At 35.0% G+C, this 20730-nt stretch overlaps 1 long non-coding RNA gene and 1 gene segment (V, D, J or C); both read right to left on the reverse strand.

The window, feature by feature from the left end:
• Positions 1-523: 523 nt before the first annotated feature.
• LOC135767298 (Ig kappa chain V-VI region NQ2-6.1-like) lies at positions 524-19918 on the reverse strand. The segment is given in 4 exon segments: positions 524-538; positions 1984-2120; positions 19370-19552; positions 19813-19918. Coding segments are annotated over 4 exon segments (384 nt in total).
• On the reverse strand, positions 12475-19368 carry LOC135767487 (uncharacterized). Of its 4 annotated transcripts, XR_010542026.2 has the most exons (6): positions 18326-19368; positions 17056-17192; positions 15407-15552; positions 14170-15304; positions 13955-13997; positions 12475-12647 (listed from the first exon to the last, which is right to left on the reverse strand). It is a non-coding gene; the product is annotated as an uncharacterized lncRNA (long non-coding RNA). The 4 variants fall into 4 exon arrangements; XR_010542025.1 differs by having other exon boundaries at positions 14170-15552; XR_010542027.1 differs by lacking the exon at positions 17056-17192 and having other exon boundaries at positions 14170-15552.
• Positions 19919-20730: the final 812 nt, after the last annotated feature.

Here is a 20730-nt window from a genome sequence, read left to right on the forward strand (position 1 = left end):
TTACTGACTGGAGGAAGAGATAAATCAGTCAGTGAGTTGTCAATGACAGATGGGATGGAAAATAGCAAGGAGGGAAGTTTTGTTTCAGCAGTGTTTGTACAGCGCCCTCTTCAGGATTTTATTGTAAAGTCTCTGTGAGGTTCCAAAATTCCCTTCAGTCTCTGTTGCTTATAGTTTCATTGGACAAGCATAGTCAATGGTTGTCACGGTCACTAGTAGCTAAAGTGTTTCAGTTGTCTAAAGATGAGGGGAGATGGTGGGTATGGATCATTGTGTTTTTTTACCTTTATTTTTACAGGTTAGTAATTAAGAACGGTTTCTTATTTACAATGGCAACCTGACAAGTGGATTAACCACTTAGGGAAAGGGAAGTGGGGCTAAAATGTGTGAGGAGAGGTTCGGCAGCCAGGCAAGAATTCAGGATCTGTATCTAACTTTGTATACATTAATTTTACACAGTAATGTTAGCTTAGTTTAGTAGTTGATATGAGGTTTTCATGGGTTTCACATGTAGGGTATAATGTTAGATGCTGAAGATCTTGGGTAATGTAAAGAAACACCAAAAAGGCTTAAAACACCAACGAGCCAGGAGGTCACCTCCTGCTGAAAAACTGTGCTAATTAGCAAATCCAGGTGATTGGAACAAAATACTGGGGAGGACTTTTACTCATGGCACATGGATTTTACACCTCTGCATGTTTGAAAGGGTTTCAAAGTATACTGTGACATCAGTCTTATAAAAGGAAATATATGAGAGTTTCTTTAATTTGTGTCTTATGCATATAAAATAAACGTTGCCAAAATAATTTAATTATAGAATTTTTTTTTTCTGAAAAAATATGGGTTTTGGAAAGTAAAATGTCATGAGGTTCTAAATTCTAATACTGGGAGTTTCTATTTTAGGAATATCTATTTTAAAATCAGTCCAAAATAATATTGAAAAAGGGCAATACAAAATAAATGTTTTGTTACAACAAGTAAATGCTGTGAAAACATACTGCTCATATAGTTCATGCTAATATACTTCATTAAGTTTCCATTCATTACCATCTGTTTTACTGTGGATTCACACCAGCCGCGGAAGAGGCGGCAAACGCGGATGATTTACATGTTAAGTCAATGCAAACACGCGATTAGGCATCCTGCGGCGCGGTACACGCGGTAGCCGCGGCGCGGATGTCGCGGAACGCGCGGAAGGCGCGGGGCGTTCCGCGCGTTCCGCGCGAATTGAGCGTTGCCGCGGGAAACGCGCGAGTTCAAAAATCTGAACTTTGGCGGAATTCCGCGCCGCGTTAACCAATCAGGAGCTTGCTGTAGAAGTGACGTGATTACAGGAAGCGAGCGGAGTGGTGTAGTCTCCGCGGAGTCGCAGAAGCCCCTCCCATGCCGCGGATTTCCGCGTGAATTTCTCGAATGACTAGAATTTCACGCGCGGCGTTCACGCGCGGATTAAGCGAGTAAACTCAAAATGTTCAAGCGGCAAACTGGACGCGGTTCACGCGTTTTTGCCGCCTCTTCCGCGGCTGGTGTGAACCTACAGTTACTGTTGCCTATATTTTATTTTTAAGAATGTCAACAGGTTTTATAAGGAAAGTGGTTAGGGAAGATAAAATACCACATAATAACTGGTAAGAAAACATTATATAATCACTGTTAGACATAACACTGAAATTCACTAATTAAATAATTTTACTTATAAAAAAAATGAAATATATAAATGATAAAATTGCTGACTAAGATTTTTACAAATTTATTCTAAAATAAATATATTAATACATTAAATACAGTAAAAAAAATTTTTGTTGTACAATGTCTTTTGTTCTTTTATTATTACATGTTTCAATAAAATGTCTTATCATAATCACACACAGGTGTTTTCACTCAATTTATTACTTTCTGTGTATTGTGGTTTTGATGTGGTTTAGGTTCAAAGAGAAAAATATATTTTAGTTTTTGTACAGCTTCACATAGACTTTGTATCACTGGGCTCCACATGGCACAGTAATATAGAGCTGAATCTGACAGAGTTACACCAGTAATAGTGAGTTCATTGGATGTTCGTGATGTAGTCGACTTAAACCGAGGATCAGTGGGAGTACCAGTATCACTCCCAACCCAGTCTCATGAAAAAACGTACCCTGACTACGTTGGTCCAATTTGCAAAACGTGGAGGGGTTACAATAATGGCCCTAGAATTGTATGACTGTTACATTTTTTTTTCGCCTATTCTTTTAATGGTCCTTGAATTGTATGACTGTTACGTTTTTCTTTCGTCCAAGTCACGTGACTTTCAAGCTACCGGCCGTGAGAACAAAAAAACATGGCGGACATTTCTCTCATTTTTAGTGGAAAAATCTATATTGTGAGTTAGTTTCTGCATAAAAATAAGTTTTGATTACATTTCTAGCGAGAAATATATATTTTATTTTCATAATATGCACTCAGTGAATTTACATAATCACTCGCTTGCTCGATGTTACGCAGATTTTTCAGATCTCGCCAGAATAATGTAAAACTGATACGTTTTTGGTTGCTATGGTTGCTGCCAGGGCTCGTCACATGACGTCTTCCACAGACCATAATAAATAAGAATAAATAGGAAGAGGCAACAATAAATGATCTATGCCAGCGCAAGTCAATATTTATCTGGCCAGTCAACTGGTTTTTAATTTTAAAAATCCCTCGCAGTCTGAACTGCAACAGCACGGTCTGCGGTGAGTTAAACAACGTTCAACTGCAGGATCAATAGCATTCAGCGGTGAGTTTAACAACCCTCAAATGCGGTTAAAACAACATTCAGAGGGAAGCTTTATTTAAACCGCGTTCAACTGCAGATAAAACAACATTCAGAGGTGACGTTAACAACGCTCCACGGCGCGTGGGAGTAGCATTTTAAGCGTTTTCTGATCATGTAGGTAAGTGCTTTGATTACCTTTAGACGTGATGCATGCTGGGAGGCAAATATTTTTTTATCAAAGGCTCGTTGATGGTAATAAATATACATATAAATATACATTTTACTATACTACGATTGTGTTCGATTAATTAATGGGTTGTTTAATTATTAATTTGTTTATTTTAAATCCTGTAATTTAACAACTCTGACGTCATCGAATGCGACGATGCCAAGGTCCATTGCGATTTCCACTCGGTAAGTTGATGGAGATGATTCTTACATTTACACATCAAAGAAATGTTTAATCGTGACAATAAGTTGTGTTTGGAACATTCTAATGTATAAGGTAGCAATCTTATGATGGTAAATAATATAAGTCATTAAACAAATAACTTTGTTGCACCACATATGCATAGGCTAATAGCAAAAGTAGCTAATTAAACTATTTTTTGTCGCAAATAAGTTGATAATGCAAGATACAGGGAAATGCAAGATTTTCAGTAGCGATATGTTACCTATATTACACTAGCTCGCAACAATTAAGCCTCTTTTAGCCAACATGATCAGATGAAGAACAGTGTTGCCAGATTGGTTTGTTTTCCAGCCCAGTAATTACTTAAAATCCACACAAAATTATACAATAAACTCCCAGAATGATCTATAATAAACAATACAACTTAATTCATAACAGCACCATTATTGTGGCTCATCATGTTTTAATATAAAGTAATTAAAGCCAATTTCAGCCAACACGATCAGTATAAATTATAAACATTTAACTGTACAAAATCAATATCACATAGATTTGAGCTTAAATTTGTGTGTGTGTGCATACATATATGTGTGTGTTTATATATAGGTGTGTTATTTATTTCTTTTCTGTTTAGGTCCTTCAACTCTTTATGCCCCCATCACAAACACACACACACACACACACACACACACACACACACACACACACACACACTTGGTGATCTGTAAGAAGAGGAGGCAGCAGCACCACCAGAGAAGACACCTGAGCCGAGGGTGCATTGGAGACAAAGAGACACTGATGTAAATATTGTCTATGCAAGGCCAAGGTCAAGCAGGAATCAACCAAAGAAAGGTCAGTATTGTTTATATTTTAAAATATATATTTTAGTATCTACACTGTTTAGGACTTACAGGTGTATAAAATTAATGGATTCTACTTCTAAGGATAATGTCAATGGCCAATCAGTTTGTTTCTTTATAATCTGTTTTATTAAAGCATTCTTATTTGCTGTCATCATCTGCATGACATAGATAACCATCCAGTAACTGGACTGTTAACATTAGGGTTTGGGAAATTAAAGTGTTGTAGTTTTTCTCTTTAGCTATAATGTTTTTTGTGTAAGGTTGCTGTTAGTGCATAAACAATACCTTCAGAATTATAAAGCTTAAAGTTCAATGCCAAGCGATATGTTTCCTTTAACAGGATTCCCCTTTCAAAACAGGAAAAATGGGACCTTTAAACAGAGAGCTTGCACCATTTCAAACTGGTAACCAGACTGTGCCACTAGCCTTGGGACAAGTTGGAATTTTGTATATATGTATATTATATATAAATGTTGCTTTGTGTTGTTTTTATCCTCTAAAGCTGATCACATTCGGAACACTGATCCTCCCAATGCTCCTGACACTCATTGTGAGGTGGCCTTTGCTCCAGAGACTGTTGGTGTGTACATCAATGTGTTTAAATTACAGTATATAACAGTAGGTTATAATGTAAATACTTTTCTTAAATTTGATAGAATACCGGACCTTTTACACTCAAAGCCATTCCATGAAGTACAATAAATGCTGTAAATGTATATTCATAAAGGGAAATATAAAAGTATTGTTTTTGTATACTGCATACTATTTTTTACAGAGTGCATTCACTGAACGATTTCTCAGGTGACGAGGCATCACCTCCTGGAACCCCAAGAGATCTTCTTCTGGCTTCCTCAAACTGGAGAACACGTCAAAGTCTCTTCAGAGAGGTGGAGGGCAGAGAGAGCCCATCTGGTGAACACGGCTGTTGCACAAGAAAATGTGGTATCACACATCTGCCTAAGTAAGTAGTTAAGCTACAGTAATAAGCTTTACTATTTCAATTATACCTTTTTGTCTCTTATTTCTGTTTGATGATGAATTTATGTGGATACTGCTTGTCAGCCACCATTATTCAATTACAATCTTATATTATTCAGTCAAATCAAACAATCTTAATTGTCCTGCACTGTATGATGTTTTTCAGTGCGGCTTGTACCCGTGGAAATGCCTGACAAAATCTGTGGTTGTTCACCAGAGTGAAGAACTTTGTTTTGTTCTGTTATAGTAGAATCTTAAAAATCTTTACATACTTGATTTCCAATAATTTAGCATTGATACAACATTTAAGTATGAAAAGTAGAAAGAAATGTATAAATTGTACAAAGAAATCAAACACTAATGAATCTAATTAAGGTTTATTTTACAGGGAATGTGCAGTGGGAGACTTAAACAGAAGTGGGTACTGGCCTGCAACCCTTCAATTCACCACAATTTATGCCATAGATATCTTGTTTTCATTTCAAGAGATGAAGATGGCGGCACCAGGACTGTCCTGTCAAGCATTTTTTAAGAATGCTGGATCAGCGAACTGTCTGCTTTGGTCGTGTGAGTATTTATCCTACAGTATTGATAATATATTTGAATTGTGGGTTGAAAGCTGCTTGGTGCTAATGTATTTGTTGCACATTATTAGCTGTTGATTTCCTTATTTTTAATAGACTGGCAAGATCTCAGCAGACAGTTTTCAGAAAAGTTTTTTTGAGTGGGAGGCTGTGCGATTCAAGGTGGACAATATTTGCAAGGAAGAGCCTTTCATCTGCCCTGCATGCACCCCAGAGATGCTTGCAGTTCAGTAGATCATTTCAAGAATACTGCTAGGTACTCCAAACTTTGTTTCACAGTGTTTGTATTAAAAAGAAAATGGTAACACTTTTAGTGCTGCCTCACGATTAGTCGCGACTAATCATTTGCAGAATAAAAGTTTGTTTACATGATATTATGTGGGTGTACTGTGTATAATAATAAACAAACACGTATATAATTTAGAAACATTTGCATGTGCATATATATGTTTATATTTATATATATATATATATATATATATATATATATATATATATATATATATATATATATATATATATATATATATATATATATATATATATATATATATATATAATTCTTATATAAATATATTTTTTTTCTTAAAACTATACATGTATGTGTGTGTATTTATATATACATAATTATTATACACAGTACACACACTTTTCTTCCACTAAACGCTTTACAATAATGTATTAGTAAACGCATTAACTAACTTGAACAAACAATTAACAATATCGTTTTCCAACATGTTTTAATTCGTGTTAATGTTATTTTATGTCATTACAGTAATTAATGTTAGCTCATGGTGTATGACTTAAAATGTACAACATTTGATTTTATAAATGTATTTGTAAATGCAGAAATTAACATGAACTAAAATGAATTAATGCTGTAGAAATATTGTTTATTGTTAGTTCATGTTAGCTAATGCATTAACTAATTGTTAACAAATACAACCTTACTGTAAAGTGTTATCTAGAAACTTAAATCTTGTGCATCAAGTAAACCTACACAATAAGTTATCATAAATTGTTTTGCCCCATTTTTAGATCTGAGGAACCGGCCATCTTTGAAGGTGTCTTTATAGCCAAGGATAAAGATGTTACCAGATTTGTGGACTACATTCACAACACAACCACAACGAAAAGCTTGCCAGAAAACAGGATGTAACCTGTAAATATTGGCCTTCAATAGTTGTGAAAAGCTGTCCAGAGCTCCAGCACCTTCTTAAAGGAACACGCCGACTTCTTGGGACTTTAGAGAGTTAGATAACCCCCAGAGTTAGATAAGTCCATACATACCTTTTTCATCTCTGTGCATGCCATAACTCTGTCTGACACACCCACTGCTAGCCTAGCTTAGCACAAAGACTGGAAGTAAATAGCTCCAGCTAGCATACTGCTCCCAATAAGTGACAAAATAACGCCATGTTGTGATTTGTATCGTCACCTCGTGTACAAATAACAAGGTCATATGAGACATAATCATCTTTTAATCGTATATATACTGTGAACAAAATTCTAAGAAGGCAAAGCACTGCTACTTGGGCGGAGTGATTAGCTAACTCTCTTCTCCTCACCATTCTCAGGTGCTGCGAGCAAATTATTCTGCCCAAGTAGCAGTGCTTATATATATATATATATATATATACGCGCACGCACGCACACGCGCACGCACGCACATACACACACATACACATACACACACATACACATATACATACACATACACACATACATATATATATATACATAAACTATACAAATTGAGAGCAGTATGCTAGCTGGAGCCATTTACTTCCAGTCTTTGTGCTAAGCTAGGCTAGCGGTGGGTGCGTCAGACAAAGTTACGGCACGCACAGAGATGAAAAAGGTTTATATGGATTTATCTAACTCTGGGGATACAGTGAATAAGCTAAAGTCACAAAAAGTTGTCGTGTTCCTTTAACATGAACCCATTCCTTTCAGTTTTTCATGCCAAAGCCCATAATTTTAAATGTGAGGTATGGAAAAGTTGCTATGTGATAGAAAATAAAGTGAACATCTATGTATATTTTTTTTCTTTAACTAGGTGAAATGGAGTGGGGCAAATGCAGGATGTTGCTGTATTAACACTAGGAGAGGAGGTGGGACAGTGCAGTACCTTCCTCTCTAGGATTGCAGTGACTACAAAACAATTGTGAAAAGCAGGTAAGACAACTGCACTAGTTATATAATCATATAATAAATATGTTGATATCTGACACATTTTCTGTGTTCGCAGGACGCGCAGACAATCTGCCTCTCATGGCCATGCGCTGGAATCAGCAAAAGTTTAACAATTTAGCCATCTCAATTACTCGTCGATATCAGAAAGTAATGAAATCAGTAGAATTTGTTTTAGATGTTTTGAAATGTGTCTGAGCAATGTTTGAAGAAGTGCATTAAACAACATTTGTTTTTTGTTTCTTGTTATCTGTGATTGTTTGTCATTGTAGACCAAAAAGCTCTGGAAAGCCAGTTAGAAAACCTAGAGTCCATGAAAGCCCAATTGGCAGTGACAGAAAGCTAATTGGAAGGCTAGGTCAGTGATATAAAGGAATGGGCAGATTGTGATGAAATAATAATTTGTTATATTATGAATGCATTTGACAAATTTTATGAAAAAGGACACAATTTCCAAAATGCTTCAAATATTAGTCTGTATCCCTATACAAGTTCAGAGATTATTTGAAGGTTGACTTTTAATACATATGACTTAAGACTTTTTTCATTATTGCATTCCAGACTCTGTACATCTCCTGAAGTCTCCAAGCAGACTTAGGAGCAGAAGATGCTTGTTGCAGAGATGGACCATCATTGGAAATCTCTAAGCTTGTGCTGATGCCATCAGAGAGCTGTCCTGCTTGTTTTCTAATGAGACAATGGAAAGTATGTATTTGTAATATATGGCATAATGGCAATGGATATTTTTATTTTGTTTTTAGTAAGAGTATAACCTATTAACTTAAATCTGCTAAAGTGCACATTCACATAACTACATATAGGACATATCCTCTCTAATCATTGAAGTAACAAGTAGTAATGAAAACACATTTTATTAAACCATAAGTGGCTGTAGGTCAACAAGTCATTGCACTTTTTTCTTCCTGAAATATATAACTACTTTCTAATAACCATAGGGACCAGCCGTGTGGTCCGTCGGATTGTCACCACATCCTATAGACTTTTTGTGCAGCCACCAATCAAAATTTGCCAGACTATGACTCTTCTGACCAGCAAACATTTTGTTGACTTATAGGGGCTGCTCTAATAAATATACTGTCTGTTTATTAAGTTTCTAATTAAAGTTATTGTGTTCCTCTTTTAAGATTCACCATGTGGCCTAAGTGAAGAGGGTCTAAAAGGTCTGCTGAGCACCATTCTCAGAGAGCAACATAAAATCAGAAAAATTTGCAAGCAATAGACTGTTACCTACAAGTTTTGTCTGGAGCAGAGAACATCAACTTCTTGTACAGTGCTTCACCTGATGAGTACGACAGTGACTTTGACATTTCTGATGATGGTCTGTAATCCACAAGACTGTCACCTTCCATCATTCTGGACAAAGACTTCTAACTGTCAATATAAAGCATTTAATAAAATCTACTTTTCATAACCTTATGTAGCCTCTTTATTCACATAATACACATACTGTATACATGTACAATATGCTTCTACAACTACTCAGTGGTGGAAATAAAGTGAATAATTAAAGTAGGGGTGAGCGGGGCACAAATAAACATGGGGTTGATTGTAAGACGGTTACATGTTTTTTATACAGGGCCAAGCAATCTGTGCTTTTGGTCTTTTTTCTGACTGTCGAAGATGAATTTGTGTAATGTGTTTTGGTTAAGATATTGAACAGAGAGTGTTTTAGAGGCATGGAAGTAAATTTCTTTGTCTAATGTTTTTTTCTATTTTTGAGTTGGGTGTGTAAGTCACCAAATCCAACCTTGCATTATTTTGATCACTGTCTTGTTACCTTAAACATAACAGGTTTTTGAAACATGTCAGCATATAGCTGATAGCTGGGATTGAAATAATTTTTACACAGCGGGGTTAGTTGTAACACAGTCGGGTAGACAATGATAGTGAAATGAAAACAGTGTAAATACTAAAATGATAATACAATATCAGGGAAAATAAATCACAATTATGATTTTTTTTGTCTTAATTGTGCGGCCCTATAAAAATCTATTTATATGCATTGATGCATAATGCAAGGATGTTAGATGAAGGATGGATAGACCAGTGGTTCTCAAACTTTTTCAGTGTGCGGCCCCTCTTGTGTACAGTGCATTCTTTTGCGGCCCCCCAGAATTTTTTATGACAAAAACAGTTCTAAAATGTATTATTTTAATTAAACAAAACATAATAAATAATACCTAGTAGTGCTGTTGGTTAGTTGGCTTATTATTTTTTTAGGTTTAATTACTCAGAATTCATGATAAATGAATGTATTTTATAAAATGTCATAAAACTGGGCCCACCCTGGCACCATCTCCCGGCCCCCAGTTTGAGAACCACTGGGATAGACATTCACACATTCATCTATTATAGGCAGATATGAACATCCACCTTTATTATATAGACTGAATTGAACTGAATTATTTGTCTTTTAACCAAATTTTCAAACCCTCTTTTTGTTACAATGAACCCCACCTATGAGGTAAGTTGTAATGTTTGCACTCCAGTAACTTTCGGTGTAATTGTACAATAACGGTGGGTCACATAAACAAACTATAAGTGTTCATTTGTAGCAGAGAGGTGTGTGTTGATTGTGTAAAAAAAGTATTAATCTATCTTAAATATCTTTTGAATGATAGAGCCAAAGTCAAAGTGCACAACTCCAACAAACATCCACTGTATTGTAGTAGAGATTTGAGGTATTTCTTCTCATCCGACCTTCTATTTTTATTCCATTGTCATTTAGATAGAAAAAAATGAACTAATATTGTTATAAGCAAAACGATAAACTATAGAATAAACTATTTGATTGGCAACTAATATTTACACAACCTCAGCTAATCACCTCAACTACACCAACAAATAATCTTGGATGAGTAATAATAATCAAAGAATGATTGACAGGGAGAAATTGGATGTTTGAACATCAGCTGGTGGCTGAGAATAAAATAGTACAGTTTAGTTGAACTGTAGTGTGCTGTATAAAAATTTAATCCTGAAAATCATTATGATACAGTTATGATACAACAATTTTTCTGTGTAATTTATTAAAAGTATCTTAGTCACATTATGTTATGACATTTGTGACAATAATGCTCTATTATTGTCTTTTATATTGTGATTGTTTGCATTGCATGATTTTTATGACTCGACTTATCTGTTAAATTTGTTACTGTATTTCTGTATTCTGATTTTCTCATAATATCAACAAAACCTAACACAATGAATTTGTAAAAGGTGGGAAATAAGAATATTGTTCAGATAAAAATGTCACTCAGCACAGATTGTTATCCATGATGAAGAGGGTACATCTGTGTAGGGGCCCAGTAACAGCCCATGGAAATGCAAAAATAATGCACATTTCAAATGGCTTTAAACCAAAGTCTGATTAGTTTATTAAAGAGAAAATTGTTAGGACAGCTATTTATGATATGATATGTTTACTAAATAATGTTGGACAGAGATTTGTGACATGCATGGAAAGCTGTTAAAAAGCATTATAAAAAGTAATCACAATAAAATACAATATTTCATTCTAACTCTTAAATATGTTATAGAGGTTTGTACAATGAACATATTTACATGCCATTTTGTTCATTAAAGATTGTATTTATTTAATTCTAATACTAAACGTTTTTAAACTACATTGCCCATAAGCCATTGTCATTCTATCGATGGGACGGGAAAACATGGCGTTGTAAATTGTAGTTCATTGAAGAGTGTAGTTATACCATAGGGTTAGCATCTCGATAATCGGGTAATTTCTTTTAACATAGCAATACCTTACAATTACTGACAGTATTACTAACGTCATAACAACAGCAAAACATAGTTTGCAAAACGGATCACTTATTATTTTTTAATTAAAGTTAGTCCAACCAAAGCTTAACGCCAAGGAAACGTCACACGTCTATAAATGGTAATCACGTGCACGTTCTTCCTGAATGTAAATTATCAGCACCGCTGTAAATCGCTGTAGGTACGATTATAATGTTTATTACACACGCAGAAACACACACTTAAATGAAACAGGAAAAAAGGTTTTCTCAGTTATCTAAGCAAATACCTATTGGTTTCAATAGTATAAACCTGAAGGTTACTAATATTATATACTTGTTCCAGATGTATAGCCTACTGTATGTGAAATAAATAATAGGCTACAATATTTCAAAATGTTTCATTTTTGCTTGCAAAATAAAATAAAGTTATTGCAGCATGCGGGCTACCAAAAAATATATTTTATGTCCTTTAAAGAAATATCCAAAAATAAAATATATTTGAATTACTGTTTTAAATTTAGAATGACTAAATTTTTATTGTTTTACTCTGAATAAATGTAAGTAAATTACAATTTGTTAATAACAATTATAAATGTCAAAGTAACTCTTATTTAATATTGTAATTGAACATTTCAATCAGGACTACAAAATTTAAGTGAGATTTAAGTAGCTTTGGGAGAATTTTTGGTACTTATTCATGGCTGGCATACCACACAAATAGTTAAAGTAGACTTACCTAAACTGTACTACCCATGCTGTGCTTCAAAAATCTTTAATTATAATGCCTTTGGGAATTTAATTATGACAAACAAATCTTTACATTATGATCTTGCATGGGACACTTCTTGTCTGCTGTTTAGTTCATGACAAATACAGAGTTTTTAAAAAGACAAAATTCAAGAAAAAAAAACTAAAAGAGACTGGGTACTGTGCAAAAACTTTAATAAAGAACAGCAAGCAAAGACACTCAAAATTAAACAGTTGAAGGGTGCTTGATAATGTAAAGGTGTAGGCTGTCATGCTGAAAACTGGTTGGGATGTGGGGACTTGTGTTGGAATTCGCTGGCAGGCTCCTATGTGTCATCCCAAGTTTTTCCACTGTAATATAAGTGCAGATAATGTCATTAGAACACATAGTACAAATGTGAGGTACTTGTACTTAGCTGGCATATTTTTCTCAACATTTTCTGGTGACTGTAGTTAAAATAGTACTTTAAAATAAATATCCATACAGTTCCTGTATATTGAAAGCCATCCCTGCTGAAAAAAACAGCATACACCAGCATAATTCCCATGCCGGTCCATGCTGGTATGCTGATCACCACTAAACCAGCACCAAACCAGCATGGGAATTATGCTGGTCTATGCTGGTAGTCACCAGCAAACCAGCACCAAAACACAACTTTCCCATCTGGCTTGTGTGCTGGTTTTTCCAGAAGGGATGTACCTTCAAATGTAGTGATTTCAAAATGTATTTATTAAAATGAATTATTAAGTTGTCATTAGTGAGTTAAGGATATTCTCCTATTTGTTAAGGTAACTAAGCTATTTTATATAAGCGGAATAAGGTAAACAATTTCTGCATGTTTTAATGTGTTCCAGATCTGGCACTTTAGATAAGGATAGTGTCTGCATCACTTCCACTCATCATTGCTCTCCTCTTCCTCACATTTATTATTACAGTAATACTGCAAGACACTACTAGACCAAATTCCAGCATCATCCTAACATGATGCATTCTGACAAAACAGAGGTATTAATTATTGGTAAAACAAAATCCCAAAATAAGATGAAATGTTATTAATTTGACTCTTAATGGATGTATTGTTACAATATGTAATATACAACCGTTTTATTAAATCACATTTCCAGCATAAGTAAAACCAGATCTCCTATCAGAAATAGTACTAAATTATCACATGCTTAGTGTTTCAGATGCTAACATTTTTATTTGTTTGTGCACAAATCACTCCTACTATTGTAATACAAGTTAACAGGCTGAATAACTGTTCATAAATGGAAACTAAACCTTAAAGCAACAAACAAAAATCCCTGATATTCCATGATTGACTATTAATGTCTGTAAAAGACCTTTAAAATTCCATGATATTCCAGAAATTCCATGCTCCGTGGGAACCCTGACTGTATCCACTTCACAAAATTCCAAGATGTTAATAGATTATTCTACATACAGATTAGATAGATCATCTCCCATTCCACATTCAGGATCACCCTCTGTTTAAATCCAGACTAACTCTTTAAATACTATTTATTTTTGCTGTCAGGATCAACATGTCCAGGGAACTTTATCTAACAGACATCACTGCCTACATTGTATTGGTTATGGAATGGACTATTTGCATTTCAATGGAATAAACATAATAAGGTAATAAAATATGACTTACCACACAGAGCACGTAACCAGTGAACTTTCAATTCGGCTTTCCTCTACACAAACACACACACAGACACGCACACACACACACACACACACAGACACAGACACACACAAACAAAACACAATTAATAATTATTTACCTGTTGAATTACTGGATATTATCTTTGAAAGGTCCGAATCAGTCACTAAGACAAGCACTCATCTTAGTAAATAATATTTTACCTCATTTATCTGTTCCCCAGTTATTTTATCGAAAAGGAAACCTTCTGCCAACTACATTTTCAGCAACCTGAAATGATGAAAAGACAAAAAGTTTATTAAGCCATGAATGCCATGCTTTGTAGGTGAATCACATGAGTCCATATTTATGTGAAGTGATATGCAGTCCTTTCCATTAGTGTCAAACAAATTTGTGCTTGTTTTTGTCAATCAACCAAAATGATATTACGCAGTGCCCGAAAATTGCCCCTGCTATTGAAAGATACTAAGGGGACTATTTTCGGGCACTGCGTTATATCATTATGCCTTCTGCAGCCATGTTACGACAGCAAAGTCCTTGATTATTACGACAGAATAAGAGTATAGTTCCTAGAAATATCAGCTGAGAAAATCACAACTTTAAATTTTCCGTCTGTCTTAGTACAAGTCAAGTTTTAAATAGGAAAAATATCGAAACTCTTTGGTAATTTTTTGGCGTGATGGTAATGGCCTAATCAGATTCAATGTATTATGCTAAGCTATGCTAAAAGTGGTAGTGCCAGACGCAGAGATCAGCTGAATGGATTCTAAAACGGTAAAACTTACTGCTGGAAAATTAGCAAAAAAAAGTGAAGTGTCCCTTTAAGTCAGGAATTTACATTGACCACAGTCCTTGGACATTGGGCTCTAAAACACTGTGAACTGGCTAACAAATACCTGGTTAGCTAAATGAATTTAATTAACATGAAGACATATTTGACTAGGAGCAAATTGTGGAGTAAGATGTAACAGGAAAAGTTATCCTTCATTCTGTTCTTCACCAGTGGCCACTTCTGAGATTTAGAACTGGAAGAGACAGATGCAAATTGAAGAGAGACAAGTGTGGTATAGTGGGAAGAGGTAGATTTCTTTATCTTCCTCTGTGGCAAAAACTTAGAGCATGGCAGTGAAGGTGGGGAAAAAAGTGGAGAGAAAATTGTTGTAAAAGCAGTAGAGGTAGTAGGAGCAAGAGAGGTTGGAGAGAGTCTAGAAGACAGAAGAACAAGATTTAGTACAAATATAGCCTCAGACTTCTTGGTGAGGTTCTCCAGCCATTTCACAGCAGGGCTCTCAGGCCGCTCCATGGCAAGGCTCTCAGGCTGCTGTCCTGTGGAGGTTGCTATAATACAAGTTTACTTTCATCATAAAATCTGTACATATCAACAAAGGAATATACATGTATTTTAAATCCTAAATCTCTAAACATAAACATTACTCTGACCTTTTGTCAAGATAAAGACCTCCGCATCTCCTCCAAAAAATTGTAGTGACAGGAGTGGGGTGCCAATGGGTAATAATATATGCAACCCACTTATTCGAAGCCTTTTTATCCTGTTTCCCAATAAATAAAATTGGCTTGGCTCGCACCTGAAATGAACAAGTAAATGAGGTGTTACCATAAAAGATTAAAAAAATATTAGTCTTGAACTGTATCCACCTTATTTTTGAATGTGGACGTTAGTGATTTGACGTATTTCCCTTCTTTGTACAAGACCTCCGTTTCAATAACCAGCCGGTAGAAAACAGTATCGTGGAAGCACACATAAAACATGATTTTAACAGTATTGTAAATATTTACTACACCTGCCATGTATGAACCAGTGTGAGGATTAAAGTGTTTTGATATATCATATGAAGATATATTCAGTGATTTTGTGTTGTTGATCGGGGGTGACGTGTCTTCAGTGTGCAACTATAAAAGCACAGAGACATACCAGTATCTTTACAATGGGATAGTCAGTCGAGAGTTTGTGAATATATCAAGAAGACTTTGTGTTTTTAACTTTTTCAGGCAATGGTCTAAATTGTCCCTCTGGTGTGATTTTTTTAAACAACAATTTTTAATAAAAAATTCAATTTTAGTTTTTATGGCGATACATCATGCTTCATGTGGTCTGACAGTCAGCAGTATCTTTCTCATACAACACATTGTAAGTTATTTTATCAAACCATAATAAACATATTAAACTATTTTTTATATTGTTTTCGTTTTATGAAAATATGATTACATTGTTTCTTACGCACTAGATGGTACCAAGGAGGTAAGATGAGAGATATGAGTTGGAATTATTAGCTTATTTTAAAATTATTTGCTTTTTAATTTAAAACATAACAAAAGAACGCACAAACACAATTAGAACTGTTATGAACATTAAAGCTCCCGTTCTTTCTGTGTTTTTAAAGCTTTGATTGTGTTTATAGTGCGCAATATAACGTGTTCATGTTTCACGTTCAAAAAAACATTTTTCACATAATTTACTTATCTCTATAGACCCTTTTACAGCTCACGTGATCAAATAGCCTGCGCGCGCATTTGGGAAACAGAAGTGGTGTTATTCCCCATTGGTTCTAACGTGGTAGCAACTCAGAAAGTTTATTAAAACGGTTTCTCAACATCAAAATGTCCCGTTGTTGCGTTTGGTTGCAAAAATATAATATACTAATATACGTATATATGTATCTGGCAACTTTATTTTTGGCCATCTGCTAACGTCTTTTATCCACTCCACTATAGTACACGGATCTGGTAGCTGTGTTGAAAATGTTGATAAAGTCATTTTTTTTAAAATAACTTACTGTTTGTGTTGCTTCACTGTTGATTCTTACGATACTTCCGTTGCCTAAATGCGCGCGCGCATACGCTGCCACGTCATCATTGTGTACAAACAGTAAAAGGGTCTATAGGGCTGTTTTCACTGTCCTAAAAATGGGCTGAAGTCTTCCTTGTTATGTGAAGTACCTCCTTCAGAAATAAGTAACGAGTTCTGATTGTGTAGTTTGTTTAGTGTGTTGTGATTGTGTAGTTTGTTTAGTGTGTTGTGATTGTGTAGTTTGTTTAGTGTGTTGTGATTTGATAGCAGATTAGCTTGCCGTTAGCTTAGCTGGCCACTGATGTATTCCTGTGGGTGGAGTTTAGTCAAAAAACTGTTCTAGTGACATCATTAAAGCAGGAAGTAGAGGGCTGAAGTCCAAACCGTCCGTTCGCTGTAGGCTTTCAAAGGCAAATTCTGTTAAAGAAAATAAATCGACTGGCAGTGAACTTTCAGCTTTATCATTTTACAGGTATTATTTATGCTATAAAAGCAACATTACACACTAACTGGGTTTAAAAATGGGATCAGAAAGAACGTGACCTTGTGAACGTGAATCAGTTTATGTCATATATATTCTGTACTGTAATCACATTTTTGTAATAATATATAGCAGAATAAATAAAACAGCTAAATCGGCATATTTTTATGAGCATAATATTATTTGTTTATAAACAATTATCGTATTTATTGTTTACTGGCAGTTTCTATGAAAGGTTTTACTGGATGGATGTGTGGATACAGATCATACGACCAGCATTTGCTTTTAAGGACAGCTTTCCCCCAGTGTGTGTGTGTGTGTGTGTCCCAGTGTGTGTGTGTGTGTGTGTGTGTGTGTGTGCTGTAGGAGATAAAGAGCATTACATTTTCACCAGTATTCTTCATCAGTCTTGTCAGGCAGAATGTTTTCCACCCATTTAGTTGGTTCTGGGTTGTACTATGTGTATTAAAATGGGCTTGGGCAGGTGAAATTTTGTTATTTTAAGGGAAAGTACAGAAATGGAAAATAATTTTACATTCGCAGTGTCTATCGTAGGCTCCTATATAATATCTGAAAGAGCACTTAAATTATTCATTATTTCATATTACAACATGACAAGCCACAAAAGTAGTGCTGTTATGAATTAAGTTGTATTGTTTATTATAGATCATTCTGGGAGTTTATTATATAATTTTGTGTGGATTTTAAGTAATTACTGGGCTGGAAAACAAACCAATCTGGCAACACTGTTCTTCATCTGATCATGTTGGCTAAAAGAGGCTTAATTGTTGCGAGCTAGTGTAATATAGGTAACATATCGCTACTGAAAATCTTGCATTTCCCTGTATCTTGCATTATCAACTTATTTGCGACAAAAAATAGTTTAATTAGCTACTTTTGCTATTAGCCTATGCATATGTGGTGCAACAAAGTTATTTGTTTAATGACTTATATTATTTACCATCCTAAGATTGCTACCTTATACATTAGAATGTTCCAAACACAACTTATTGTCACGATTAAACATTTCTTTGCTGTGTAAATGTAAGAATCATCTCCATCAACTTACCGAGTGGAAATCGCAATGGACCTTGGCATCGTCGCATTCGATGACGTCAGAGTTGTTAAATTACAGGATTTAAAATAAACAAATTAATAATTAAACAACCCATTAATTAATCGAACACAATCGTAGTATAGTAAAATGTATATTTATATGTATATTTATTACCATCAACGAGCCTTTGATAAAAAAATATTTGCCTCCCAGCATGCATCACGTCTAAAGGTAATCAAAGCACTTACCTACATGATCAGAAAACGCTTAAAATGCTACTCCCACGCGCCGTGGAGCGTTGTTAAAGTCACCTCTGAATGTTGTTTTATCTGCAGTTGAACGCGGTTTAAATAAAGCTTCCCTCTGAATGTTGTTTTAACCGCATTTGAGGGTTGTTAAACTCACCGCTGAATGCTATTGATCCTGCAGTTGAACGTTGTTTAACTCACCGCAGACCGTGCTGTTGCAGTTCAGACTGCGAGGGATTTTTAAAATTAAAAACCAGTTGACTGGCCAGATAAATATTGACTTGCGCTGGCATAGATCATTTATTGTTGCCTCTTCCTATTTATTCTTATTTATTATAGTCTGTAGAAGACGTCATGTGACGAGCCCTGGCAGCAACCATAGCAACCAAAAACGTATCAGTTTTACATTATTCTGGCGAGATCTGAAAAATCTGCGTAACATCGAGCAAGCGAGTGATTATGTAAATTCACTGAGTGCATATTATGAAAATAAAATATATATTTCTCGCTAGAAATGTAATCAAAACTTATTTTTATGCAGAAACTAACTCACAATATAGATTTTTCCACTAAAAATGAGAGAAATGTCCGCCATGTTTTTTTGTTCTCACGGCCGGTAGCTTGAAAGTCACGTGACTTGGACGAAAGAAAAACGTAACAGTCATACAATTCAAGGGCCATTAAAAGAATAGGCGAAAAAAAAATGTAACAGTCATACAATTCTAGGGCCATTATTGTAACCCCTCCACGTTTTGCAAATTGGACCAACGTAGTCAGGGTACGTTTTTTCATGAGACTGGGTTGTCACTCCATGAGCGAGCGTCTTTCCATATTAAATACTGAGGTTCACTGTTAGGATGTTGTCTGTACCAGTAAAGTCTAACACCACTGCTGCTGGTATCATATGAGCAGCTCAGAGTCACAGTCTCTCCTTCTCCAGCATTAATATCTGCACCTTTATTTGGCCCAATCTGATCCACAGCCATCACACCTGCAGAAAAAAAATTCATTAAATGTATTATTTCATATAACTATTATTTATTAGTTTTTTTCCGCACTTGAATGACATAGACTTGCATTGAAATGAGAAGCAGGTGTATGTTCATGTTTTCTGTGTAAGATCTGTGAAAAGTTGTTTGTTCGCTATGATCTGAGCTTTAGATCTCTATTTTTATGAAATTGTTTATTTCTATATCTGTGTATCTCAAATAAATACTAATATTTAAAAAATGAATTGCATGCATTTCTTACCAAAATCAAATGCTATGAAAAACAGAGAAATGATCACATAATTCACCATTGTTTAGTTAAAGAGGTTAAAGTTAAACTGATGTGACTCTTCTGGTCTCTGTTTTATTTCTGCTGTACTTATGGATGTTTTATGATCATTGAATGCCCCTTAAATAAGACTGAAGGGATTGCGCCACCCAGTGGTGAGTTCAAAAAGTACAATTTGATAAATTCTGATGGTGGATTATGTACATATGCTCAATAAAAATAACACAACGCAAAAAAGGACTACTTTTACAATGTAAAATACTATTGGATTAAAAAATTTAATCAAAGTAAAAAAACTGTTAACAAAACAAGCTACTAAAAAGTCTTAACGAAAACCAACAGCAAAAATTAAATAGTTTGACAGTTTATCTACATCATTTATTCATGTACCAATGCATGCTGGGAGTCATAAGCTGCTTTCACACCACTTAGTTTCGGCATATAGGAATGAGTTCTGGGGCGATTACCTGAAAGGGGTCATATTATGAGATTTTTAAGATGTAAAATAAATCTTTGGTGTCCCCAGAGTGTGTATGTGAAGTTTTAGCTCAAAATACTCCACAGATAATTTATTATAGAATGTTTAAATTGCCACTTTGTAGGCCTAAGCCAAAGTGTGCCATTTTGGGGTGTGTCATTTAATAATAATAATAATAATACATAAGTCTTATAAAGCGCTTTTCAAAGAACCCAAAGACGCTTTAAAAATGAAACAAACATGAGAGTGCTAATTTAAGTTGTATGCTAATTGAAACAGGAAATAGTTATAGGTGGTCAGTGAGTCAGAGTTTCTGATGTGGATAGGGAGTGAGTTCCAAAGGGTGGTGGCGGCAATGGCGAAGGCTCGGTCCCCCAAAGTTCTGTGTTTTGATTTGGTGATAGGTTTGAGAA

Source organism: Paramisgurnus dabryanus, chromosome 6, assembly GCF_030506205.2.
Source record: "Paramisgurnus dabryanus chromosome 6, PD_genome_1.1, whole genome shotgun sequence".
Lineage (NCBI taxonomy): Eukaryota > Metazoa > Chordata > Actinopteri > Cypriniformes > Cobitidae > Paramisgurnus > Paramisgurnus dabryanus.